General features: G+C 40.3%; 1 protein-coding gene across 2 annotated transcripts in view; it reads left to right on the plus strand.

Moving 5' to 3' along the window:
• Positions 1 to 26033, plus strand: part of CARD11 (caspase recruitment domain family member 11) — a 50647-nt gene extending 24614 nt beyond the window's left edge. The window contains exons 5-24 of one of the 2 annotated variants that reach the window (XM_074886108.1): positions 829 to 1008; positions 2950 to 3102; positions 3196 to 3321; positions 3814 to 4011; positions 4501 to 4680; positions 5720 to 5774; positions 7026 to 7141; positions 8322 to 8425; positions 11132 to 11184; positions 11995 to 12127; positions 12698 to 12899; positions 13712 to 13838; positions 14926 to 15166; positions 15580 to 15676; positions 16754 to 16849; positions 17798 to 17930; positions 18487 to 18666; positions 19820 to 19944; positions 20756 to 20871; positions 21429 to 26033. In XM_074886108.1, the coding sequence (XP_074742209.1) occupies positions 829 to 1008; positions 2950 to 3102; positions 3196 to 3321; positions 3814 to 4011; positions 4501 to 4680; positions 5720 to 5774; positions 7026 to 7141; positions 8322 to 8425; positions 11132 to 11184; positions 11995 to 12127; positions 12698 to 12899; positions 13712 to 13838; positions 14926 to 15166; positions 15580 to 15676; positions 16754 to 16849; positions 17798 to 17930; positions 18487 to 18666; positions 19820 to 19944; positions 20756 to 20871; positions 21429 to 21633 (2820 nt within the window). In that variant the 3' untranslated portion in view covers positions 21634 to 26033. The remainder of the gene's footprint in view (positions 1 to 828; positions 1009 to 2949; positions 3103 to 3195; positions 3322 to 3813; positions 4012 to 4500; positions 4681 to 5719; positions 5775 to 7025; positions 7142 to 8321; positions 8426 to 11131; positions 11185 to 11994; positions 12128 to 12697; positions 12900 to 13711; positions 13839 to 14925; positions 15167 to 15579; positions 15677 to 16753; positions 16850 to 17797; positions 17931 to 18486; positions 18667 to 19819; positions 19945 to 20755; positions 20872 to 21428) is intronic. The other variant, XM_074886109.1, reaches the window with a different exon arrangement.
• The last annotated feature ends 730 nt before the right edge of the window (positions 26034 to 26763 follow it).

Here is a 26763-nt window from a genome sequence, read left to right on the forward strand (position 1 = left end):
ATGGAGTAAACAACTACCCGTAGTGGATCTGGACACTGAGGTTTATTTTCGAACCAATGATATCAGACGTTTTACCCCACAATGTTTTTTCACACGGTCGTTTGCTCACTCCCCCACCTCGGCGCTGCCTTCTCTCGGGCTCATCATCCCTTCCCCACAGGGAAATCACTGCTGGTGTGGGAAGGTTGGGCAGAAAGTCCTATCTGCTCACAGTCACCAGTCACAGGTGTTACTGGCCAAGGCCCCTGGGCATCCCCTGGCCTTCATCCCTGTGCATCTCTCTGGTCTCCAGGATGTTCCCCCACTTTCAAATCTTTCCTTCAGCCAGGATCTTTATCACTTTCTTCCCAGGACCTCTTCTGTCTGAAACAACTTTTTCTTTTTGGGAACCTCTCTTTTCTATCCAGAACTCAAACCCCCTGTTTTTCCCAATCCAAATAGTCTGTGTGCAAAAGCATAATGTGTGGTCAGCCTCCTAAATGTTAGTTCTGTTTAATATCTCTTTATTTATTGGAGGATTGAGGATGTGCCACTTTTTTTTAGTCCAGAAGTTATCAGAATTTACAGCCAGCCCATACCAGTTGTAGCTAGCAAATAGCAGGCTTCTCCTTGAGAGTTCAGCAGTTCAGTTGTGGACATTCAACACACATGCATATACACCCAATTATCTGCTGCTTGTTAGCATTCACAGTTTAAGCTATTTTTTCCATCTGTGACAGTATATTTTCACCTGGAAGTGAGAGTGCTTTCAGAGAAGTAAATATCAAAGCTAGGAATGATTTCTTTCCTTTCCTTTTTCTCCTTTTCACTGCTCCCTGCCTGCTTTAGATTGACCAGCTGAAGCATCGCTTGAACAAGGTGGAAGAGGAATGCAAGCTGGAGAGGAACCAGTCTTTGAAGCTGAAAAATGATATTGAAAACCGACCCAAAAAGGAACAGGTTCTGGAGCTGGAGAGGGAAAATGAGATGATGAAGACTAAAATCCAGGAGTTGCAGTCCATCATTCAGGTATAAAAGCAGATTGCTACATTTAGAATTCCAGCCACTTCAGTTTACCCCTCCTGCTTACCCAGATGATGGATTCAGCAGGCTTCAACCACTCCTTGCCTCCAGGCGCCCTCACACTTTCCTCCCATGCTGTCTCACATACCCCACATCTCCTCAGCCTGCCTTGGTCGCTACTCTTCAGGACTTCAGGGTCTGGAGGAGGCTGTGAGAGTGGGACGGAGAAGCAGCAGGTGGTGATGCCTCCCATGTGTTTTCAGTAAGGGACAGGCAGTTGAGTACATAACAGGAAATCTGTGGACAAGAGGAGGTGACATGGTCTCTGCTACCACTCCTCACCTCAGACTCCACACATACTCTGTTACAATTCTAGGGAATGTTGGGTGAAACCTCCACCTGCAAAGCTACAATAAGCAGAAGCTCAAAGTTTGGAAAAACAGAAGGTTGGTTATAGGTCCCAGCTGTCTGTCGTACTCCTTGTACAAACACATGCATGAGGAGTTATACCCCCAAAAAACCTGTCATCTAATAAATCAAGCTGTACATGAGAGATTGGCTCTTTCAAGGTGCAGAGTGCAGCTGTTTAATTGCTGAGCATTCAACTCCGTGTTTTAGCCCTGCTGTGGTTCTTTGTACCAGCCTGTCACTACAAAGCTGTGTTAAATAGCCAGCCCAGAAATTTCTGACAGTAGCTCCGTGTACCCTGTTTTAGGCTATTGTCATATCTGTGCTAAAAGGTCTTAATGAAGCAGAGGGTAATAAAGGTTTCTGTACTTGGGTGGTCACTAGTTACCAGAATGCCCCGTAGAACACTGCTGTAACTTGCACAGGGATCTTTGTTTGGGCAGAGAGGGAAAAAGGATGATATGCAGCAAATTTAGCACTGTGTTTCTCTATGAAGAGCTTAGTGAAATATTAGGGTATATGTGGGAGTACTTAGCACTTTGCTGGAAAAGGCTTGTGGCATTTTAAAACGACACTTAAAATATCAATAGAATGCATTTCAGAAATGGCTGTAGCCTCTAGCAGTGCCTAATGATTCTTAGTTCTAACACAAATCCAATTCAAGGGTTGAAAAAGGGTGTAGTATAGAAGGTTCTGGGAGTTCTGGTCCATGTAGAATCTCTTATACTAGTTGAAATGGTCTTATAGCACCTAAAGAAACAGAGAAATAATGAAATAGCTAAAAATTAGATTGAAATTCTCCTAAGTGAAAGTATAAATAAACAAAAGGCAGTTTGTTTTAGAAATACTTAAGTATGCTTAGAAATATTGGGTAACCAAAATGTCACCGAAATCTCCAACTTAGACTAGGTATTTTAAAAATAAATATGCATATAACTTGCTTGCATTTTATGCCTTTTTCATCTTCCATTTATGGTTAATTTTGAATGGCAATTTATTTGTTGGAACCTGCTCTGGTAATCTTGTTAATTTTAAATCTGAAATAAAAAATATTGCTGGACACTACAGAAAATGAAGCAGTGGTACAAGCTACTCCAGGCATGTTTAATATTCTCTGAGCACAGCCCTGCAAAGCCTATGCATGCTTTAAAAATTCCCCTGAATGTTTTCTTAGGCCCTGCTCTTTGGCAAAGGGTGATTTTTGTGCTCAGTGAGAGCTGATTAATAGAGAAGAGTTTTGAATGCAGGGCTTGGAGTGAAGAATTGTCACTGCATCCAAAATGGATCAAATTATAGCCAGTACAATAAAACAGTAAAACAGTTCCTTCATCAGACTATTCTGACAGCAAGACAGCCTTTATTCATCTTTTCTGACACTATTTTAAAATATGAACAAATGTCCATCTCTTCTCCTGCTTTCCCGTTGCAATACCATGTTCATTTTCTATTCCTCTTGCTTGTAACTGTCTTTGTTACTTTTCTCCCTGCAATACTACTTTCTCTTTCCCTGGCCTGTCTCTTAAAAATGTCTTTCCTCAGGCTGACAAGCGGAGTTTGCCAGATTCGGACAAAGCTATTTTGGATATTCTGGAACATGACCGTAAGGAGGCACTAGAAGATCGTCACGAGTTAGTCAACAAAATCTTTAATCTCCAAGAGGAGATCCGTCATGTGGAGGACTTGAGAGACAAGGTGAGAAATGGAAGGATGGAAAGATGGAATATCTCAGGCTAGTGCCCAAAAGACCTCTGAGAGCAGTGGTGGTTAACAGTATGTTATTTCCAGTATCTTGAAGAGAAAGAAGATTTGGAGTTAAAATGTTCAACACTAGGAAAAGACTGTGAGATGTACAAGCACCGTATGAACACTGTGATGATACAACTGGAAGAGGTGGAAAAGGAACGAGACCAGGTATCTAACAGTTAAAGGGGAGGAAATTAGTAGCAAAAGCCTGTATCTCATATGTGCCACTTTGGAGAATTGTGGGTAATTGGACCCAGAATACCATTAAAAAATAAACAGTTAGAAGAAATTGCTACTTGTTGGAATTTGCATTACAGTAGTTAAACATAGGATAATATTGGGTTGTTTCCACAGTGTAGCATCTGGCAGGCAGGACCAAGATCTTAACAACAGCTACTGCAGGCTTTTTATTAGTGTTAAGTAATCCAGTTTGCACTCTGGAGCATTTTGCCACCAACCAAGAGGGAGCTGGAAATGAACCACCCTCATCATTGTAATTTTTAATGGTACTGCTGTGGCACATACCGGTCCTAACTGCTGTGTTAACTGGTGGATGGTTACCAGTTCTGAAGTCCCCATTCCAAACACCTTACAAACAAAAGCAGCAGGAGAAGGTGACTGGTACCCAGGTGCAAAAGATGTTTCTTCTCTCCACTATAGGCTTTCCGTTCGCGTGATGAGGCTCAGACACAGTATTCACACTGTCTGATTGAAAAAGATAAATACAGGAAGCAGATTCGAGAGCTGGAGGAGAGAAATGATGAACTCCGAATTGAGGTGGTTCGGAAAGAAGCTTGCATTGTTAACCTAGAGTGCAAACTCCGACGGCTCTCTAAGGACAATAACTTTCACGACCAGGTAGGGCTGAGGAAGACAGACATGAGTTCTTTTTTTAAGAATTGCTTTTAAAAACATTTTGGTGTGAAAGGGGGAGGGGACTTTTTTAATTCCCTCCATGAATTAACTGAAAAAAATAACCTCCTTCTACTAAATGTCAATGTTGTGAGTTCTTCAGTAACAGTGGGGTTCAAGTTGTCTGTGTCAGACACATAGCTTCTTAAAGGCTGGCATTCCACAACTTGATTTTAAATGGAAGGGAAAGAAATGGATAAAGACAATTTCTACACTGGGGTAGAAACTACAAATACTTTTCAGGAACGTGCCCCAGTGAACAGAAATCTCCACAAATGTCAATCTAGATTACTGATTTGGGTCTGGAGCCACATTCTGTGTGAACTTCTGAATCACTGGAGTCACAGAAAGTTCAATCAGATTGCTCTAAAGGGAGGTCATGAGGAGTTGTACCAAACTGGTCTCAGAAGTAAAGTGTTTCCTTCCTATCTTCAGAGTTTACCACGGAATCTACCTATTACCATTATCTCCCAGACCTTTGGGACTCCTGGCCCAAAAGCCAATGGTCAGGAAGCAGATGACTCCTCCACTTCTGAAGAGTCTCCAGAAGACAACAAATTCTTCTTGCCTGATCAAGCTCGACTCAAGAGAAGAGTGAATCTAAAGGGAATCCAGGTGTGTATTAATATGAGACTGGAATGATATAGTGCAGGAACTGTTAGAACAAAGAGACATAATACATGTTGTGGTTATGCCTCTGAAAGTGCTGTGCTGTAAAGATAAAAATAGTTTTGTATATGATAGTGACCTGTCAGTTTTTGCCCCATGGTGATTTGCATCTTGAGGAGCAAATATAATCAGGCTTCACAGACCATTTTCTGCCCCTTCTCCCCATTTTGTGCATTCTCCTTGCTTCTGCTGTTCATTCACATTCTTGGAGCGTTGTCAATAAATTGATTCTTTGCCTCCTTAACAGTAGTGAAAAAAAAAAATTGACATAATGCCAGAAGTCCAGCACACAAGTAACTGAAGGTGGAAAACGAAGCATTGGTTGAAAAGCTCACATCAGCTGGAAGGAATAATAGAAAGAAATGGACACAATCTAGAGCAAAATTAACTGCCTAATTTAGAATTAGATTATGGCAATTTCCTCTCACTTAAGAGTAAGGGGTAGCATGACTTAGGTCCATGATTTCCCCAACTAGCTGCATTCATACAGCTATTATCTGGTGTTATATTCATGAATTGTAAAAAATATACAATCTAACTTTTGGGGTTTTGAGCTTCTCTTTCCTTTCATCTGCATTTGAATTCTCCCTGCCCTTCATAACCTTTCTGAGCTCTGACTGTCATTATTACTTATGGCAATAGAGCTGCATTTTTTATATTGCACACTCCAAAAGGATGCCTGTTGTATTAACAGCTGCCTGCAACCAGTCCCAAGGCACCCACTTCACCTTTTGTCTCTTTGTTCCCTCAGCAGAATCTGGAAATTGCAGTGCATTTGGGCCAGACTTTTAATAGGTAGCTAACTCTTGTTCACTGTGGTGGCATTTAGATACCTAAATATCTTCTAAATGTTGGGTCCTGTTTTTTAAAGGAGAGCAAATATATTGCAGCATAACAGTGGAAAAAAGGGGTGAAAATATCTGGTTTACAGTGTGTGGCAAATATTCTGCATTTGTGCTGATTTTTGTCTTCTTTTTTCTTTTAGATAAATCCAAGAGCTAAATCCCCTGTCAGCATGAACAAAACATCAGAGTTTCAAGGTCAGAAAGAGCACCCATGTCCTTATTCTTTTTCTGTTGCTTTGTCTCATTCACTTAATCTCTTTAAGTTGTTTTAACAAATATGCCAACCAGGGAAATTCTTAACTAAGTCCAAGTCAGTAAAATAGACAGTTTCTCTCATAGTTAACAATGTCATAATTTAAAGTAGTCAAGTGTTCTACCTGAATATCCTCTCCACCCAAAGATACCTCCACAGACACACAATACTGCATCCCATAGCTTACCTAAATTTTCTGTTTACTTAATTTTCCTTTTACTTTACAAAAATTTTAAAGTCATTGGTGTAACGCCTGTACTAAAAGTCATTATACTATTCTCTTTTTGCTGTTGGAAAAATCCTTCAAGCTGAAAATACCCTAATCTTGTGATCGTCAAATGAGTTCTCTTGTCCTTCATCAGAAGGGAATTAATTTGAAATTTAAAGCATTGCAAATGTTGGGGGGAGGGGGGTTGACCCACCCATCAGCCAGCTGCCAAGTTACCAAATTCATTGCTGTATACTCATGTTTGAGCTACTACTAATTCCTCTTATTTATGTAACACTGTTCTTGAACCAAACACCATCCTAGGCAGCACTTCCTTTATTTGTTATGTGCGGCAGCATGCTCACTGTTGAACAAAATATGATGGGAAACATGGTTCCTGCTGCAAGATATCGGATGTTAAACAGTATGTTTGGTATCGGGTAATGTGCAACATTAGTACAAATTATTGCTGCTGAAGAAGGGAAGGAGTCCACAAAGACATTCACACTGTGCTACCTAGGGCTGCTGAGGGATCTCAAGCTTCTTGGTCCCTGCTGTAAATTTTAAGTTGTAAAAAATGTGTAATTCAGTGAGTCAACCTTATTGCAGACTATTAGCTTCAGGTAATGAAGTTAAAACATAAATTAATAGAACAATCCTCCTTTAATTTGTCAAATAGTATTCATAGATCTAATAAAAATGTACAGGACAGAGTCGAAAGAAGAAGTTGGCAAGAGGCTGTCCGAAGTGGCGTGCATTTCTGTACTTTGCTGGGAAGCTGATGGGGAAGGAAAGGGAGCCAGAGCCGCAGGGCACAGAGCGCTTCCTGGAGCCTCTGTCCAGTCCCCGGTAGGGGAAACAAAATAAGATGAAATGGAAAGATAACCTAAGTATTGTTGCAAATCTGTGAAAGCCTCTGTATTGAAAGTGATCTGACATGATTTTCTCTGGTGTCTGTATTTTTCTCTGTCATCTGTGAGCGCAGCAGTCAGAGCACAGGATGAAGATGGGGCTGATGCCAGCAATGGCCGCACAGACACAAGTTCCTCTAATTCTGTTTCCATCAGTAACTCCATCAGCAGCTGTGAAGTCAGCAAGATTGTAAGGAGCCTTCAGATGCCCCTTGCCTGTCTACGACCATCTCTCCTAATGTGGTTCAGAGCTTTCGCAACCCAGTATTAGCACTTCACTAGCATCCCAGCTGTGATCACATTCAAGGCCTTGTCAGAGGCTCCCTTAATCCTTTTACCAGCATTTTGTTAGAACCATGTTATTAGCCTTTTCCAAAATCACAGAATTGGTTTATGTTTATTTAAAGATATTTCAAAGGTATTTATGACCTCTCGCTGTCTCCTTATGCCATTTCACATTTACTGTTAGAAGGAAGAGATTTTCTTTAAAAGCTGCTTTGTAATTTATTTAAGAAAATTTTCAGGGGGTTTTGAGTTCTCTAATGCTTTTTCTATCTATAAGTAACAATGAGTGAGAAAAGGGGTGCAGATCACAGTTGGAAATTTCTGCATACCATAGCCAAACCACTTCTTCCCTGCTTGCTGTATCCCCGTAATCTCCCAAGGTAGATACTCCATTATACGTATGTGAGCACTGACACAGCAGGACAAGCAGACAGAGAGAGTGCTCTTGCAGAGTGTTAATAACAAAGAACAAAACATCCTTCTAGAACACCGTGAAAAATGCTGCCCCCAGGAAATTAAAATTATACCCAAGAATAGCCAGGAAAGAACTCCCTGCCATTTGTAATAAGTTTAGCTGGGTTAGGAATATGCTTTGGAATATCTGTTGGCTATTTAGATGACTTATACTGTCTTCCCTCTAGTACAATTCAGAGTTTAGTTTCCAGTGTACTAGATTAATAATTTAATCTATGGCGATCTGTATTTTTCTTCCTCATTCCTACTATTTATATATATAAGTATACATATATTCCGCTTTTCATCCTCTTCCTCATATATGTCAGCTGTGCAACACATACGCCACACATCAAGGGTAAAGTTAAAATTGTTTGGTAAATTAGCCTGTCATGTGGTCACAGTAAAAGGTACTGTGCCAGCGCACAAGCTGTGCATATTGCTAAAATACTGGAATATATGAACACTCTTGTGTGTAGCATTCTGCACATCTAGAATCAATTTTTCTTACTGCTGTGTGTGCTTCACACTGCAGAGTACCACTGGCAAGCCAGCAGGCTAATGCTTCTGTAGGTTAGAAATGACAGCACATTTAAGACAGATAACCTTTCTGTCACTTTTTTTTTTAAAAGCAAACCCTGAGAAATCGCAATGACAGTATCATGTCTACCACTCCTGAGCCTCCAGGAAATGATTCAATAGTCCGACGTTGCAAAGAGGATGCCCCTCATTGCAGGTAGGTGGCCACGCTGGTGAAATATGCCCGGAACCTGTTGTTATAAGGAAGAGGTAAAAAGGACTTGTTCTGTCTCTAGTTGGAGAGCTTCTATTAGGCATCAGGACTAACTTGCTAAATTTCTCAAGGCTTCAGTCCTTCAACCTTCATTTTGTCCAAAACACTCAGGAGTCTCTGATAGGTCAGCTGGGATGAATGACACAGTGATACCACTGCAGCACTGGCTTTTTTAATGTACATAGTAAGAAACAGTACTGAAATGGCTAGGCACCAATGCTGTTGGAGAATGTGCTCTACCTTTATAGACAGATATTGCTTTACTTTTTGCTTCCCAGCTCCTTGCTGCCTGTGTCTCTGTCCTTTCCCCTTCTCTCAAAGCCCTTCCTTCTCTGTAAACTGCCAGAATAGAGCAGAGCTGCTTGATTGTCTGTGAGGAATGGGAGGGGGAGAAGTGGAGGAGGGAGGTGGTTTTTGTTGGGCTCAGGGCTCTGTATCTCAGCATAGCAATGAGGGGAGAGAGATGCATTGCCCTCTGCTTCACCTTCTGCTGCGGCTTCCACTTCTGTCGGGTCGTGGCCTTGCGGACTTCCCCTGCGACTGAAATCGGATCAGCTGGGGAATGGGAAGTTGTGGCAGGAAGGAGAGAGACCTCGCCTGCCTCACAGTCCCCTAAAAGGCACTGACCCCTTTTCTAAAAGGTTTATAGCAATGCAATACTTGGACGTACTGTTTTGGTGTTGGTGTCAGTAACATCAGGGTTTGTATCAGAAATATCAGAAGATACAAATACATTCCCTAAAGGTCCCAAGCAGGAGAATAGAACAAAGCCCAGGCAAACCGATTTAGAAGAAAGCAATATATGTAGGGGGTTTAGATCTTTATTAGATCTATTTTTTAGATCTGATCTTTATTAGAACTTTATTTAGATTTTTTTATGCTTTTCAAAACAAACTCATCTCTGGCAGACTGATATTTTTGCCTCTCTTTCTCTGTGTAAAGCTTTGCAAGACAGCTTTCCACTGAAGGCATCCTCAGCTAGTTCTCCCACATAATTTTCTAGGCTGCTGAGGATTGAGGCAGAGTTTATTCTAGTCTCCCTTAGATTCTCCTATATTGTCCTCCAAGCTCCTTTTTAAAGTGCGTTGTGTTAATTCAAGGTGGAGAGAAAGGGTTGTTTTATTAATGATTTGAATGTTTCAGGTGCTTAACTTGAAAAGCCTTTGACATGCCTGAACATTTAAATATTTGCAGTATATTACAGAATGCAGTAAAGATTACATGGATATTATTCATCTTGTGGACTCATTTCACTACAGCTCTGACTGTATCCTGTTCCATATGTTAAGGCATTGGAAGACTGAGCTGTACTGAAATCTGAGAATTTTCCTCATATTAGATACTCCTTCCCACTGGCATGTGGAAGGAAAACATACCCTGGAGCAAGGTCTGAATGTGGCCTTACTTTGAGCTAATAATCACTAAAGTCAAGTATTTCAAGAGTATGCCCAAAAGTTCACTGTATTTTATAACTTTATAATTAGCCTGCTAAGGTTTTTTAACTTGTTTGTGAACATAATCCAAAATAATTGCTATTTGCATGCCAAGTTGCAGGTTTCACAGTTCATCCGATCTTGATTTGTGTGAAAAAAAGTGAGATCATAATTTAATGTAGGAAAAGGTATATTATTACCCAGCTTATGCATGGTATAAAAATAGCTGATTCTCCCCACACTGACTGCAAAAATTCACCCTTCACCTGAAGCCAAATATGAGGAATATCAGCTCCACAGGAGACCTACAAATCACGCTGAATAGGTAAAACAACAAGCTGTTATTTAAACAGCTTTGAAACCAAAGGACATGCTTTAATGAAGTCCTTCTAGTGAAGCAGACAGATCACTCACTTGGCTGACATCCCCATATCCTTTTAAGAGCAAAATTTTGGTGAATCTTAACTGTTTGTTTTTAAGGCCAACTAATCGAGTCACCCTTAACAGGAAGGGTTGTGTCAGTGGGAGCTGGACTGGAACCAGAGCTGCGGTATAAGAGTTTCTGTGCAAAAGCTTGGTACGTGTTGCCATCCTGTTACTGTAGGTATCTGAGTAACCATGCAAGGTACTATTAAGCTGTTATAAAATGCTTCAAGTACTTTAAATCAAGCAGGTAAATTACTCCTTTAGGGCTGCACCTCAGTCACTTTCCTCGCATTCACTCTGTCCATCGGTGAACTTCTGACATTTTTGATCTATCATGGAAAAAACCCCATGCTGCACTGTATATACAGCAGACATTATGCAACCATTTATCTCAGTGCTGAAGCAGGTGTGGTGTACGTCACACATGTGAGACCATCACTCTGCAGCTTCCCTTTGTCTTCAGCAAACTCTTCATTCCTCACTGCTGTTAGCAATTCTTTCTTCTGAACCTTCTTGCAGCTTCACATGCTTCCCGTGCTGGCTGACACATATTGTCTTCCTGCGATCTTCCCACATCTTCCCTGGGCCCACAAGTATGTTACGTGCTTTTTTTTTTTTTTTTTGCAGCTGCACCATTGTCTGATGCAACAGCTCCAACATCTTTCCTTTTCAGAGAAAAAGTTCATTTCACAACTTAATGAAATCTGCTGAAGTTACAGATCTGCTGAAAGCTGCAACAGCTTTTTCTCTCTCTCTCCTCCATTATCTTACACTTTGTTTTTAATTCCAGCCTGGTTGAAGAGGACAATGACAGCTTTGGATATGATGCTTTGGAACTAGATGGTAAGCAAGAGGATATCATGTATGTAGTTTAACTATGTGATTAGCTCACCAGCTACAGATACTGTCAAATAATCAACTCCTGATCTAAATAAGATAGGACACATAGTCTGAGAAAAAATCAAGTCAGTTCATCATAACAAGAAAACAAAGGGTCAGCTAGGAGTGAGAATAAGAAAGCAGTTATTCCTGAAGAAATAAGTGGGAGAAGGATTAGACTGAATGAATAGATGGAGGGTCCTAGGCTGAGGTTTGCAGGTTGATAAGGCCACCTCCAGCCTTAAAATGAGGAAAGTATCAAATTGAGGGAGAAGCTGTCTCAAAAGAAGACAGAGCCAGGCTCTTCTCGATGCTACGCAATGAAGGGAGAAGAGGCAATGGGCACAAACTAAAGAACAAGCAATTCCATTTAAACGGAAAAAAAAAAAAAAAAAAAGCTTTTTTACTGTGAGGGTGGTCAAACACTGGAACAGGGTTGTCCAGAGAGCTTGAGTAATCCCCATCCTTGGAGATATTCATAACCCAACTGGTCAGGTCCTGAGCAGTCCCCTCTGGCTGACCCTACTTTGAGCAGGGGGTTTGACTAGACAGTGTCCAGAGGTCCCTTCCACCTTGCTGTTCTGTGAGAGTGATCAGGCAGTAGTACCAGTAAGCAAGACTGACATTCCTTGCCTGTGGACATGAATCATGCCTCTGCATCAGGAATATCCTCCTTCAGCTTTGGCTGAAGAACATGGAAAAACATTCATTTTCCCTTTTTCCATCTTTGTCACTCTATCTAGGACTCATTTTCATTCTTGTTAATCTTTTCAGATGACAGTCATGACAGGCAGTCACATGGAGCTCCTTCGGTGCACTCTTCCTCTTCTTCTCATCAGTCAGAAGGCCTGGATGCCTATGAGCTTGAGCATGTCAACTCCATATTTAGAAAGTTCTCTCTGGAAAGGTATTTGAGATGCCAGTTTACCTGCCTTAGAGACTGAGGGGAAGGGCTACTGTGGTAGAGATCCTCCATTTATCTATTAGTTGCTGAAGATATAATGGCAGGAATATGGTGTCACAAGTTGTTATTTGACACACATATCTCATGATGCTGTGCTCAGTCTTTACTTCTCTATGTTGGCAGCAGTATAACATGTTATTTTGGAGCCCTTTCATATCCTATAAACCAATGAAAGTCACCCTAAAATTTCAAAAACTTCAAGGCAGATAAAATGTTCTAGAGACTTAACTTTATCCTTGTGATCTTGTTATCTTGCTGCCACAGGTTGCTAGGTGAGGTACTATTATACATCTCAGTTATTCAGTCGTGTCAGAGCACTTGAAGCTATCCAGATGCTCTTCTCCAGAACTTATGCAGTAATGAGAAGGATTTCTTTTAGAGTCCTTAGATCCTAGTGCTTGCTAACATTAAAGATTTTATTCATATGTCTCCCATTTATCATGCATGGATTTAACTCTGGAGTGGTAACTAAAAACTGAGATAACTAATTGTTACTTCCTTTCATGAACACAGACCTTTCCGTCCCTCTGTCACATCTGTTGGTCGCATTAGAAACTCCTGCCATACTATCCAGCGCATAACACTGAACGGAGACAATCTCAATTCAGAAATCACTCTGGTTGGGGGTAACGATAAAGGGAGCTTTATTAGCTCTGTCAAGACAGGATCACTTGCAGAGAAAGCAGGACTTCGGGAGGGACACCAAATCCTACTGGTGAGCATAAAATAATCAACAAACAGTGCTGGATGTCTGTCCACCTACACGCATGCATGCTCACCGCAATATTTTCCTTTGTTTCTTCTTTCATCTTGTATTAATGACAATGCATATGACCTATGCAGAAGAAAATCTGCTATTGACTATGAAAATATGGGAGAACAGTATTTAAAGTCATCCAACACACACGCACACTTTTGCACTTTATCGTAGCTCTGTATGGAAAAGATTAGGGAACTGATGCTATATTGTATAGTACAGCTCCTTTGAAAAGACTAGAATGGGATTTGCTCTCGACTTCCTAGTACTGTCCTGCCTACTTAGCTTAGCATGATGACTCCTAAACCATTCTTTAGAGTGGTCTGTCTTGGGACTGGACATGTTATGAACAGAAATGGATGTAGCTGCAATATGAATGGGAAGAAGGGCTGCACAGCTGCATAGCTGTCCCTGGCATCACGTAAACTGGAGTTCAGTGGTGCTTCTGCTAAGCTACTCTTTGCTTAGTTTTCTCTCCATTGCCAATGTTCCCAAACTATTTTCCTATTAAAATGGCTCTAAGGGGGGAAAAAAACCCTCACAACTTATATTCCTGCACTACTTACTACTGGGAAGTCTGGGATTGTCAAAGAGCTGCAGTTCTGTTGACTGCTAGCATTCCTAATTTGAGAGAAAGTAAATTAAATAATTAGAATGTAATCTGCATCCTGATAGCAAAGTATCTGCATTGTTTAATCAGAAAAAGGTGATGGTGCTTAACAAAAAAAGATTGAACCCGCACTGGAGAGTAATATTTCTTTCATATCTAGTTGGAGGGCTGCATCAGAGGGGAAAATCAGAGTGTTCCCTTGGATACTTGCACAAAGGAAGAAGTTCACTGGACAATTCAGAGGTGCAGTGGTCCAGTAACACTCCAGTATAAATCAAATCATGAAGGTAAGAGCAAAAGTATTTCTCATCTCAAATAGTCCCAGGTCTATTATACTAACTTGTCTGGATGAGAACGACAGAACCAGAGTGTCCTTTGTGTTGGTATAAATCTGAATCATGCCCACTGGTGTTAATTATAGCTACTCTGTGTAACTGCTCCAGCTCTTAGCTTTGTGGCTGAGAACAAAAAAAGCCCATATGCTTGTCACTACAGGACTCTGAAGAATTTACATGGTGGGCCAATAATGACATGACTCACAAAACACATTCAAGCTTATTTTTATGTACAGTTTTCTGTAACACAATGTGGTGAGCTGAAGTCGATTTAGCATTTACCTGATGGAGTTGACCTGTTTATTGCCTTTGTGGCTTTATCTTATCTTTAACAGCTGGAGTTCATGTGTGGTGAACGGAATTTGATTTTAGTGTTCATGGCCCATAATGATAATTTCAGGTTATGGATCAAAAATTACATTCTAAAATCCATTTTTTACTGGTGTATATAAATTTGCGGGGTTTTTTTTAAATGCTGGTTAGAGAATTTCAGCTACATAGATCACACTGGAAGTGATGTCTTTGATTTTCTTTGATGTTTTCAAAGGTAAGAAAGACTATTGCAATTTTTTTTGAGCACCACTTAACTGCAGATAAAGCAAGTTATAGATTGTGGGAGTGTCAATTAGAGCTAATAATAAGGGGAATAGCTTGTCATTAAAACTGGTAGCAGAACTCAAGCTGTACTTAGAGTATAGAGCTATAGCTGTGTCTGCATCTTTGCTGAGAAGTTCTCTGTTTCACAGGTCATGTGTGGAGTATTGAAAATGGAGTTACCTAAAAGTATCATTATAATGAGAATATTCTCACAAATTCTGATACCAGCAGCATGAGCTGTTTCTGAATCAATGCCCCGTTAGTGTCTTTAAGGTGCAGGCCTGGAACCTTGTTGTAACCAGTGTAACTAGCACTCTGGAAGTATAAACCCTTTCTTGGAGGAGCCTCAGAAGTTTGTGCTGTGTGCTGCTCCCAGAGGATGCCCAGGAATGCAGCAGTACTGAGGTCTGATCATGCTTCCCCCCTTCCTTCGATGCTGCAGGGTACCGGAAACTGCTGTCAGAACTGGAAGAAGGGCTGATCACATCGGGGGACTCGTTTCATATCCGCTTGAATCTGAACATCTCCAGCCAGCTGGACTGTTGTTCCCTGTCAGTGAAGTGTGATGAGATTGTTCATATTCTTGACACCATGTACCAGGGGAGGTGTGAGTGGCTGTGTGCCAGAGTTGATCCGTTCAGCGACAGGGACCTGGAGATGGGGACCATTCCCAGCTACAGCCGGTGAGCGTAATGCTGAGTGACCACAGCTGAGAGCAGTGGTTCTGTAAACAGGGAAATGAATGACTGCTGTAAGGAAGGAGGTATATGTCTTAATTTTTGAGATAAGGCCTGGTGATGTTAAACTGTAATATGAGCTATAAAGCTTTAGAAAGGAGACTCCAGGTATTACCTGAAGGAATAATGTGGGTTTCTCAAAAAGTATCATAGGAAAATATGCCATGGAGATTCTTTAATCCTTAACTGCACTGCAGTCCTGCTCATTATTTTGTTCCTGCATTTACTGTGTGGTTCAGTCAGGCCTCACTGTTACTTCTATTTAATCTTTTCTGTAGGCACAGACCCATTGCAATCCAGCTTTCTTCTGAGTGGTTTCAAAGATACCTTGATCTATATGATTCCATCCTTTCTTTCAGAGCCCAGCAACTTCTTTTGGTGAAGCTGCAGCGGTTGATGCACAGAGGAAGCAAGGATGAGACAGAAAGTTCATACAATACCCTTCGGGCACTCCGGGTAAGTATCTACAAACAAGGTCTTTTTAACACCTGATAGTGCACTGCTACTTGTTGTTCATTATGTTAATTTTACAGAAAGCCCTGTTTGCACTCTGTGTAGGTTTTGATTGTGCCAGGCAATGGGCACCTTATGTTTGCTTTAAATAATATTGTCCCTGACAATGGATCTAGCTCTGGCACACTATTAACCCTTCCAGCTATGAGGGAGTACACTTTGAAAGTCTAATACCTGTTCTGTGTCTTAATTAATCCTTTTCATTCTTCTCTGCCTCTAAGCCTCTAATACATCTTCATATCCACATGAGGAAGAAGCTGTGTTCTTGGAGTTAGTAATCAGAATTATTTGTCTTCTACTATGAACAAGTATCTAATCCACAGAGCTATCACTGCCCCATATTAGAAAGACCTGCCTCTTCCAACCTATACAGTATGGAGATAAGTGGGATTATCAGGTCTTCACATACTGACAGTTTCTCCTTTTCATTCAGTTAAAATAATTTGATTTTTCTTTCTTTAGACTCAAGAATTCCATCTTTACATAATTAAAAACTAACTTCCTGGTGTATTAGTTACCATAAGTTATTTTTAGAGCTTGGGAGACGTATATGCCTCTAACATTTGCAGAGACACTGTAGCCAGTGCTTGTATTTGATTTCAGTCAAGGTTAAGTGTCACACATTCCTTCTGTACTTCAGTCCCCACTGATCAAAGGGACAGAGATCACTGGCAGAGATGCTAGTGAAAGCAAAAGCTTTGCATGCTATTTCTTGGTGCAGAAATTACCTCTTTCATAAGCTGTAGAGAGCAGTCTCCTGTGAAGAAAGGGACGTGGAAGAGCAGTAACAGAAGCTGTGTTTCTCAGCGTAGGCCATGCTATGTCTACAGTTTGCTTAGAACATTATATTTGGGATAGATATCAATCAATCACTATCCCTTTTATTGGAAATATAAAATACCTGCTTTTGCTTGTTCTGTTTCTTGAATGCTGTGATTAAAAAAAAAAAAAAAAAAGAAAAAGAAAAAAAAGGAAAAAAAGAGGGAGGGAAAGAAAAATTCCTGTGTTATTTTTTACTAGAATACATTGCAGCCAGAGGAGCCTGCCCCACCGAATGACCCAAAGGCCAGTCCTCGCCTATCCAGAGCAAGCTTTCTTTTGGGCCAAATATTACAGGTAATAAAGTTCAAATCCTCAATGCAATGTCTGAAATAGTGGATTTGAACAGCAGATTTTCTCAGGCTAGCCTAATTTCCCCAGAAGCCCCACCTCAGGTATAGAGGTTGTATCGGGATTTATTCCTATCAAAAAGAGATTTAATATATGAAAAGGATGAATGGGTTGTGTTTTCTAACCGCTCTTGTGGCATGGGGTGTTTATTTTTAAGTGCATGTCTTCCATTACTGATGTAGCTTGATGAATCAAACATGTCTGCTGAGAGGCTGAAATGTGTTTTGCTTGAACCAGAAGGACAAATCCATTGGGCTTGACCAAATCCCCAAGCCTCTGTGAGATAAGGTTCCATCAGAAAATAGTCCTTTAATTGTAGGTCAGTGACTCTGAGAGTGACAGAGACTGTGTGAGTGAAAGATAAAGTCTTGTGAAGGAAGATGGTTGTGAAGGTTAGCAAATACACAGGAGGAGGAATTAATATTTGGATAGAGGAAGAGTTGGGTGGATGAGGAATGAAAGCATGAAGCCTATTTCTTGGTATAAAAATGTGACATTTGGGAGCTTTTAAGTCTCTCTAGTACAGCAAAGAAGAGGCAGAGTTTTGGCTATAACCTGTGATACATTTGTGCAAATACTCAGAGCGGGTATGTTACTCTGCTGTGGACATATCAGTGCTTGTACTGGTGATAGCAGGGAGCTCTGTGAAGAAAAAAACATGCCGCTTAAGAGCAGAGAACAAAAGAAGAAATCCCAAAGGGGATTAACAAAAGCTCTGAATCAAATCTATGATATTTAAAGAGCCTTAGAATTCAGTCAACAGATCCATGGAGTCTTGTCTTTGATGGACATAGGTAATTCAGATCTCGTAGATAACAAGTGTGGGCTGATGAATACATGGGACGATAAAGGATGTAAGAAATGAGGGTCAAATCTCTTTGTTCACCTTTGCAGTTTGTCAGTAGGTCTGAAAACAAATATAAGCGTATGAATAGCAATGAACGAGTCCGTATCGTCACTGGCTGGCCCTCTGGTCTGGCACGGACCTCATCTGAAGCAAAGAAGCCATTGCCTGATAAGCTGGAAGGTATGGATATAAAATAGTAATAGCTTTTACACAGATGGCACTGATAGAAAGGCCTACATAAAGGTCTATGTAACAGCATGGCTGTGAAAAATGTCATAGGTCTTTCCTATTACTGGCATCTGTGATCTGCTCTGCAAAAATTCGACACCATTTGTGAGAAAAACTGATTTTGCTAGAAGTGCTTGAGGCAATAAGCTTTCATGAGCAAGTTTAGGACACTGAAACTTCCTGTTTAGATGGTAGTTCTTCCCAGGTGCTTTCTTGCTCTTTGTCCGAAAACGTTTAACTTGAAGTCAAGCTAATAAGCAGAAAGATTCTCCAAGCAAGTGTCCTGTTAAACTATGAAATAATCTCTTGAAAGCAAAAGTCACTTGAATTATTTAGTATTAAGTTGGACATCATGCTACTAGATAAATAGTAAAGACAACCTTGACAAAAGAGAAATGAGGACCAGTATGACTAACCATGTCACTTCTGGTTCATGTGTTTCTCCTTCTTTTTCTCCTAATACTGATGGAGAGGAAACCAGAGGATAAATGTCTTGTTCTTTACTCAGATTTGGATTCCGAAAGTGAAATCAATAAGAGACTCAGTCTGATCCCTTATAGCTTGGTGAGACCAATCCACTGTGAGCGCAGGCGCCCAGTACTTTTCACTCCCACCATGCTTGCCAAGACCTTGGTACAGAAGCTTCTCAACTCTGGAGGTGCCCTTGAATTCAACATATGCAAGCCAGGTAATGGGATAAGAGAGGACCATGACTGTTAACCCTCAGTGTTAGAAATATGAACATATATATGCGTGCACACGTAGGGGCATGTACATGTGATGGTTGTGTGAGGTACTTCAAGTCACATCAGAGTTATGTGTCACTGTAAATCCTGCTTTTTGAGAATATCTGAGATATTTGAATGTTTTTGAGACAGCCAATGCACATGGTTATGAGAGTCACAATGTCTATGAATATTATCCATGTGTATGCTGTGTGGTTGCTAGGATGCCCCTGAGAGACTGAAATGCTGTGAGTGCTCTTTCTGTTTGCATACTGTTTGCATACTGCATATCTAGGCAATGTGAAATTTTGATTAATTTGTTTCTAGTATTTGCTATTATGAGGAATATCTTCCCTAGAGCAACTTTAGGTTTCTATCTTATCCAAGGCTATGAAGATTGTGCATTTGATCTACCCGAAAGACTGATTTTCTTCCATGCTAAGTATTTACCATTAAAGCAATATGCAGTACCGTGATTGCTATAGGGCAGGATTGTATACAACACAGCATTAAACATAGCTGATGTTTCATTTTTACACTAATATTGAATACCCACTGCATAGTATGCAGTCTTACAGTTATCCAGACAGAGAAACGGAAAAGTTAAGTATTATAATAAATATCCCCTGTCTTGCAACATAAAACAAAAGCTTTGATGTAGAGCTGCAATTCACAAGGGGGCCAGTATCACACATTGCAACCTAAGCCAAATTTTTTGAAACTTTAAACACAAATGTTGCAACACTAAATCCTTGTTTTAGGAGCCTATACTGAAGAGACCTTCTTTTTTTAGCACTTCTCAGCATCCCTGAAATGTTACTATATAACATTAGGTGCTGGAATTGTATTTACTGTTTTAATTTAATGCCTTCATAGTGTTGTAGTAATTGCCCAAGGACTCATTGGTGCAGGATATAGCTGAGATGCTCAGCTGTGATCAGATTAGGCTTTAATTGAATTCAATGGAAGAAATGAGGCAGCTGTTAAGACAATTCATTGCTCGTCTTCTTTCACCGAACCATCCTTACATCCTATGTGAAGAGGTACTACTGGATAGTTTTCGAGGTGTTCTGTTGTTGTAATCTTCATTTTGTCCTCACCCACATCTCTTTCCAGATGTTGTAACAAAGGAAGAGTTCTTAAGGAAGCAAAGAACGGAGACTATCATCTTCAGCAGAGAAAAGAATTTGAACACATATGAATGTATTGTACCTGCCAATATTGAGGCTGTCACTGCCAAGGTGCTCAGAGTACTCTGTATCCCTTTGATAGGCTGCCTGTCAATCTGTCTGCAGTGTGTGTTTCTTCTTGAATAAGAGACTGACCAATTTACAGTTGCATGTTCTCTCTCGCTTGCCCACCTTCAATCTCAGATTTGTATTTATTCCCTCAAATGGCTTTTATTTGTGCTCTTGCTTTTCCTTTTCTTTTTCATGCTCAGCCATATACTTTTATATTCTCGCTCATTCCCTGGGATGGCCCACACTGATGCAGCAAAAATTCAGTTCCTTCTCATATCATAAGTATATATGAATGTGCGAAAGAGTAAGAGATACAAGGACCTAGACAAAAGAAAGGATAGCCTGAAACACAGACACGGGGTTGTACAGTACAAAGATAACAATGTCAGAGTAGAGTATCAGGTATCAAATAGAGGAGATTTGATGCACAGCATGAAAAAAAGGAGAATTAAAGTGATGTTTTTTTCTCTTACAAGTAGTTGCAGATGTTCTCTCTGAACAAAGAGCAAGTATGTGTGTTTGTGTATATATGTAAAACTGGTATTTTATCATAGTCTTCATCTTTAAATCAATCCATTTCTATTTAAAACCTTTTCAGAAAGCTATTAAGCTCAGCTGTTATTTGACTGACTAGTTGTAAACCAGTAGGAGGAGTTTGGACTTTAAATGTATATTTGATTAAAAGGTTTTAAATCAGTACAGTGGTAAATGGAGAGCTTTTCAGCTGACCCCGTAAGGTAGGGATACCTTTATCTCTAGATTCCACAGCAGTGAATGTCCCTTTGTAACACTGTTATGACTTTGTTTTTAGAACAAGCATTGTCTCTTGGAAGCTGGAATAAGCTGCACAAAGGATTTAATCAAAGCCAAGATATATCCTATTGTTCTCTTTATCAGAGTCTCAGAGAAAAACATCAAGAGGTTCAGGTAACATATCAAACCTTTTGCATATTTGATATTCCGTCTTATTCAGTGAATAATTCTCAAGTCCAATAATGTTCTCGCTGAGAGAAATAAAGAACCTCTTCTCTCTTCATCTGGTGCTTCTATGTGCACTATTTCCTCCCATGACTCCTCCAGATCTTACAACCAGAGAAAGTAGGAATTCCCCAAATCTAGCACTCTTTCACCGTCACTGATAGGAATGAGCATTGTGGGAGGATGAGACTGAAGAATATGTGGTTTTCTCCATGCTCAGCACTCCCACAGCATTTCTTAAGGTAATGCTAGCTGGAAGAGGAAAGGTCGTAAACACTTGCACTCTCCCTACATTCAATCCTCTTAAATTGTTTCCCCATAGCAAATATTTTTCCTTGGGGGCAGCATGGAGATAAGGGGAGGATAGACCTGGAGTAGCTGTATTCTCCACTGCTTTTATTGCTTGTATATAGTCAGTAGAAAATAAATTCTTGATGGGACAGCTGGGACTACAGGATGAACTTAAAATGTAAGACATTTATTTTTGGTCTGCTTATTTGATACAGGAAACTATTGCCAAAGCCGGAGACTGAAGATGAGTTTTTACGTATGTGCCGTCTGAAGGAGAAAGAACTGGAAGCACTGCCATGTCTTTATGCCTCTGTAGAGGCAGATGCATGGAGCAGTATTGAAGATCTTATCCGAACAATAAAAGACCGGATTGGAGAAGAGCAGCGTAAAACCATCTGGATAGATGAAGATCAGCTATAAAAAACAATAAGCAAAATAGAGCTCTTTGGTGACAAAAGGACATATCCAGGTGGAGCAGGGGCTCACAGAATTCTGTGATTAGGTGCCCAGTGCTCACTCCTGTTTCACCCTTGCTGGCTGGGGACTTCCTGCTGGCAGAATGCATGTATGGAATGGAACTGGAGCTGTGTTGAATAGCCAGTGTCTCAGATGCTGAGGTATCTAGGTTGTGGGTCAAACCACAGCCACCACCACAACTTCTGTCCCACCAGCATCTCTTAAGGGTCAGAAGCTGTTTAACATGTGAGAAGGACAAAGATCTTGAGAGGGAGCTTGGGGTAATTTATTATTTAAAAAAAATAGATCTCCTTTGGTTCATTGAAAACTTCTGATGAGACCAGATAAGTGGAATCTAAGAGAATTAAGCATGGGGATTGGGCTAAAGGATATGAAATTGAGATGTACCCCACACACACCCTGAGGTGAGGTTCTGAGCACACCCAATTAAGGAAGCTGAAGGCAGACTGGTAGCAACAGCAACACTACTGCTGATGGCTGTAGCAGCTCTGTAACCCTGTTCCTCCATAACCATTTTAATCAGAAGAGAAGAAAATATCTATTATTCCTGGCATTAATTAAAACAACTATTTTCCCTTCCTTTTTAAATCCCAGTTTTATTTAACAGTTTTGCAGGTTTCCTTTGTAGTCCTGGCACTTACAGGAAAATAGACTCCACTGTCCCAGTGGCACATCAGATCTTTCCAGATCTACCAGTGTTTCATTTAGCTTATCCCTACCTCTGCATTGTATTCATTTATACATCTCTCAGTTTTTAACATTTTTCACTTGTGGAAAACACCATGGTGCCTTCTCCAGACAACAGGTTTCTCTGTTTCTCCACTGAAATCTGTATTTCTGTACAACATCATTGCCTGCCAACATGCCTGCTCTCAACAGGAGGGACTGTTCTGAGAAGAAGAAAAGGGGAATTTCATAAGGCAGTAATCGCTGTGAGCCACTCAGTCCTTGACCTCTCTGCCATGATTGACAGCAAGGAGACCAGCAAGCATCACACTGTGCTGTGGCCAAGCAGGATAATATTTTCAAAAGTGTGTGCATGACTTAGAAGACCACATCCCATTTTCAAAAGTACTTAACTCTTCAGAGAGATTAAGTTCCACTGATAATGAGTAGGACTTAGACTCCTAAATCTCTTCAGTCTTTTAAAATTTTCCCTCTATACATTAGACACTGTACTGAGACTGCCAAATTGATTCAATAAAACTGACCAGATAATAATGACTTGCACAATTGCTGATCTGAAATGCAATAAAAATTGACCTACAGATGAAGAGTTGTATACCCCGTTATCCTTAGATCCTTCGTTCCTTGCAATATTCCTCCCTTTTAAGATGCATTTAATAACATATTTACCTTTGCTTCTGTGTTCATCCCAAGTCCCCCATCTTGATGCTTCAGGCTGGTGCACAGCAGCTGGCAATAAAAAGACAAAATCCAAGCAAAACATCTGGCCTGGTTGCCCTCACTAGATTAACGGCTACATTGTCTTTGCAGTGAGGTTCTGATGTGATTGTCTCTCAGGTAGATCGGGTCAGTTCATATTGGCTTGTATGATTGTGCTTTTCTGCTCTTCTCTTTTATACACATCATTTTTTAACTAATGATATCTTCTAGAAGTCATTTGTGTCACTTTACATCTAATTTCTGCTCTTGCATTTCTCAAATTATTAATGTTTGAAAGACTGTTCATAGCTAGCATTTCTCAGAGATAGCTCTTTACCTGCCCAGTGCCATCTGTTTGGGCTGTGCAAGTGGAGGGATACTACTATTTTGCAATCTCTTTACAAAGTACAGGCTGCATACACAATTTGCAACTCCCTCCAGGGCAAAGAATAACAACCAGTTGGGGTATATATAGAACAAATTGGATGATTCTTCAGAGATCCTCTGTAGCTCAAGCAGAAATAAGAAAGTATTAGTTGAAAAAGCTAAGCCTTCCAGGAGTATTTTGCATTCATTCCTGATGTCCTGATAACGCAACCTTCTGTAACAGCTGCCTGTGGTTTGTTACTGCCCCTCTTGTGATAGTTTCTGAGTCCACAGCTGAGCAAAGGGAGGGAGCATTTCTCAGCTGTTTCAGCAAAAAGTTCAGCCAGGTCAGGGTCAGATCCCTTCAGGAGCAATCAGCTGACTGCTCACCAGACAGAACTCATAGGATGCCCATGTCCCACTGGCTGTGCCACAGGGATCAGTAACATCTGGCAGAATGGCTAGAACAGATGGCTAGTATCTCAGGCTGCCATGGGTGTTTCTGCAGTGATCTTCTCTCACCACAGCTTTATATCTGAGCCCTCTTTACACGGACAACAGCTGTGGATGTGATTTATCTCACTTAACTTTAAACACAGGAAAGGTATATGCCAAAGTCTGAAGGAGGTTCCTTTTGCAATGGATGGAGATACACCTCCAAAGAGCTATTTGTCTAACTTACTGTAGATGGCTATCTCAGGATGAGATGAATTGCCCTCTGAACTGTCTGGGTTTTTTTCATGGACTATAGAAAGAAACTAGAGAATTAGCCTGGCCTTTAGCATTTAGCTTTTTGATCTGTAATTTAGGACAGCTGAACCAGCTTATAGGAAAAGTGGAACAAGAGATTGAGGCAGAGAACAACAAGCAATCTAATTATTTCTGTGAAACAAGAGAGGAGTGAATACATGGAACAGACTTTTCTTCTTGGTATCCAGGTGCATCTCCTGTAAACTCCCAGCTCTGCAGATACTATAAGGCATTGTGGTTGTCTACTCCTGTGATGCAAAGCAACCAGATTCTGTTAAGTGAAGTTCACTGACAGAGCTCTGTGCTGTGGCCTGCATAACCCTCATCTCTCTTTCACTCAGTGGAGAAGGACTGAAAACTGTATTCCCCCTTGACTTCTGGATGTGAACTCAAAGAGCAAATCTATAGCTGGAGCACATTCCCAAAACTGCAACAGAGCAAAAGGGGCCATTGTCATTTACGCTATCTGAGGAGGTGCTTCTGATCTAGATCCAAATGCTGTCCATCTAAACGGGAAGAAATTAACCTCTACATCTTTGGAAATATATTCAAAGCTACAGGCTTGAAAAGAGGCCATGAATTTCCCTAAATGTCAGAGTGTTGGAATCAGTGTGGATTCCAAGTCCTGAACTGGCAGATTTGAAGTGCAAACTTGGAACTTGGGCTGTAGATCATTGCAGTATTTTTCACTCTGTAAGTCTCACTTGTGAGGTATTGCTTTAAGCTACCAACCACTTCCCTCCTCACATATCCATGTTATGTATACAAACCTGGGCTCCTCAGCACATCTACTAATGCCCGCCTAGGCATAGCCAGCTTCAGTAGTGAGTGTATGGTTGAAAAACTGGAAGCAATGATTAAGGAAACAAAATAGAAATTGGAAATGTTGTAAATGTTTGTTGTAAACAGTATCACAAGTGAGTCAAAGCAGACTCTCAGCCTGATCTCAGCAAAGTGTAAAGCTGCGTCCAGTTTTACGCTGGAGTATTCTTTGGGTGCTTTTGTATTGCTAGCACTTGGTATAAGATCAATAACTGGACTTGCAGGTAGCACTGAAATTCAGGTAACTTCTCTAACTCAGTCTAATAAAGAAAAAAATGCAAGCTGCAGACCCGAATTTGAACTGGATGCCATGCTTGGACACCAGAGTTCAGACCAAGCTGCCTGAGGGAAACATGTCTGGATACCAGTTGTATATATCTATCTAAGGTAAGCAACATTTACATCAATCCATTTTAAAATCAAATCACTCAAGGTTTTTAATTGAAGTTTGGGAACATTTCTCAGAAATTCGAATCTTAAGTTAAAAAAGGAGTTAACAGAAAGTCCAGGCAATTACTCTATATTTGGTATGCTACTTTTTCAGTAAAAAAGTGTAAAACATAGAATAATATCTGCCTTTCAAAATCTATTATTGGAAAACTACTTCTTTGTTCCTTTAAGAGTTCACAAGAGCTTGTTGAAAAATTTTCAGATATAGATTGTTCTTTGGAAAATGTCATTGAAAAATTGGCCACTAGAAAATGCAATTGGAAAATTTTTCAAAGGAATATTGTTCTGTTAGAACATGTGATTTCATCCAAATCAATTGTCTATGGAAATATTTCCATTCTAACATTTCATTTTTAAAAATTTAAAGTATTTCAATAATACTGAAGCAGTGCTTTTCAATGTTTCACATACTTTGAATCTTTCACCTAAAAATTTTTTTTCTTATAGTTGAAATATTTTTTAAAATCTACTTTTAAATATTTGATTTGATTGAAACACTTGTTGAAGAAAATTTTGTATTTGATGTTTATGTACTACAAAATAATGGAAGTAAAGGTTTATAGCTATCAGTTGTGGTATAATGTCTATGATCACGAGAAAAAAATCAAACTGAATCTGGCTTTGCATTTTGTTTAGCTCTGCTGCTAAAATGATGTATTATATAAGTCAGTATCATGCAGTTCAGCACATTGGGGAATTGTTGCAGGTAAAAATTTCATGCAAACTTTATTACACGGAATTTGATATTCCTTTGAATCAGGATTCTGGCTGGAGGCAAAGCTGTCAATCGGTCTGTCTGCAGCACAGACAGCTCTGGCAGCACAATTTGCAAGGGAGTAGGAACACACACAAAGCAGACTTTTGCCTATGAACTTTAAGTGGAGATAGTTGCCAAAGCTGGAAAAGTGCCTGTAAACCTGTTAGAGGTTTCTGTATTCTTTTATTCCAAGCTATTTTCATGGCCTAGGGTTCGAAAATTCTGCAACAAGGATGAAGTCAGAGACACTATTCAGGTAGACTGACTTCAGCTCTGAGGGGTTCAGACTGTGGGAACCCTGGAGCTGTCACGGGGGTTACAAAACTCCGCGTGGGCACATAATGCTGAGATGTTTAAGCAGTAGTTATTATGCTGTCCCCTGGAGACTGGAAAAGCAAGACATAGTTAGGGCCTTGGGACTTCTGGGAGAGCAACATTCTAGAATTTTTCAATTATTTGAATTGAGTACTCCGAGTCATTCAGTATTAATCAGCTTATACTGTGAAGCCTATCAAATATGTTCCCTTTTGGTGCAGTTACTA

This window comes from Strix uralensis, chromosome 16 (assembly GCF_047716275.1).
Source record: "Strix uralensis isolate ZFMK-TIS-50842 chromosome 16, bStrUra1, whole genome shotgun sequence".
NCBI lineage: Eukaryota > Metazoa > Chordata > Aves > Strigiformes > Strigidae > Strix > Strix uralensis.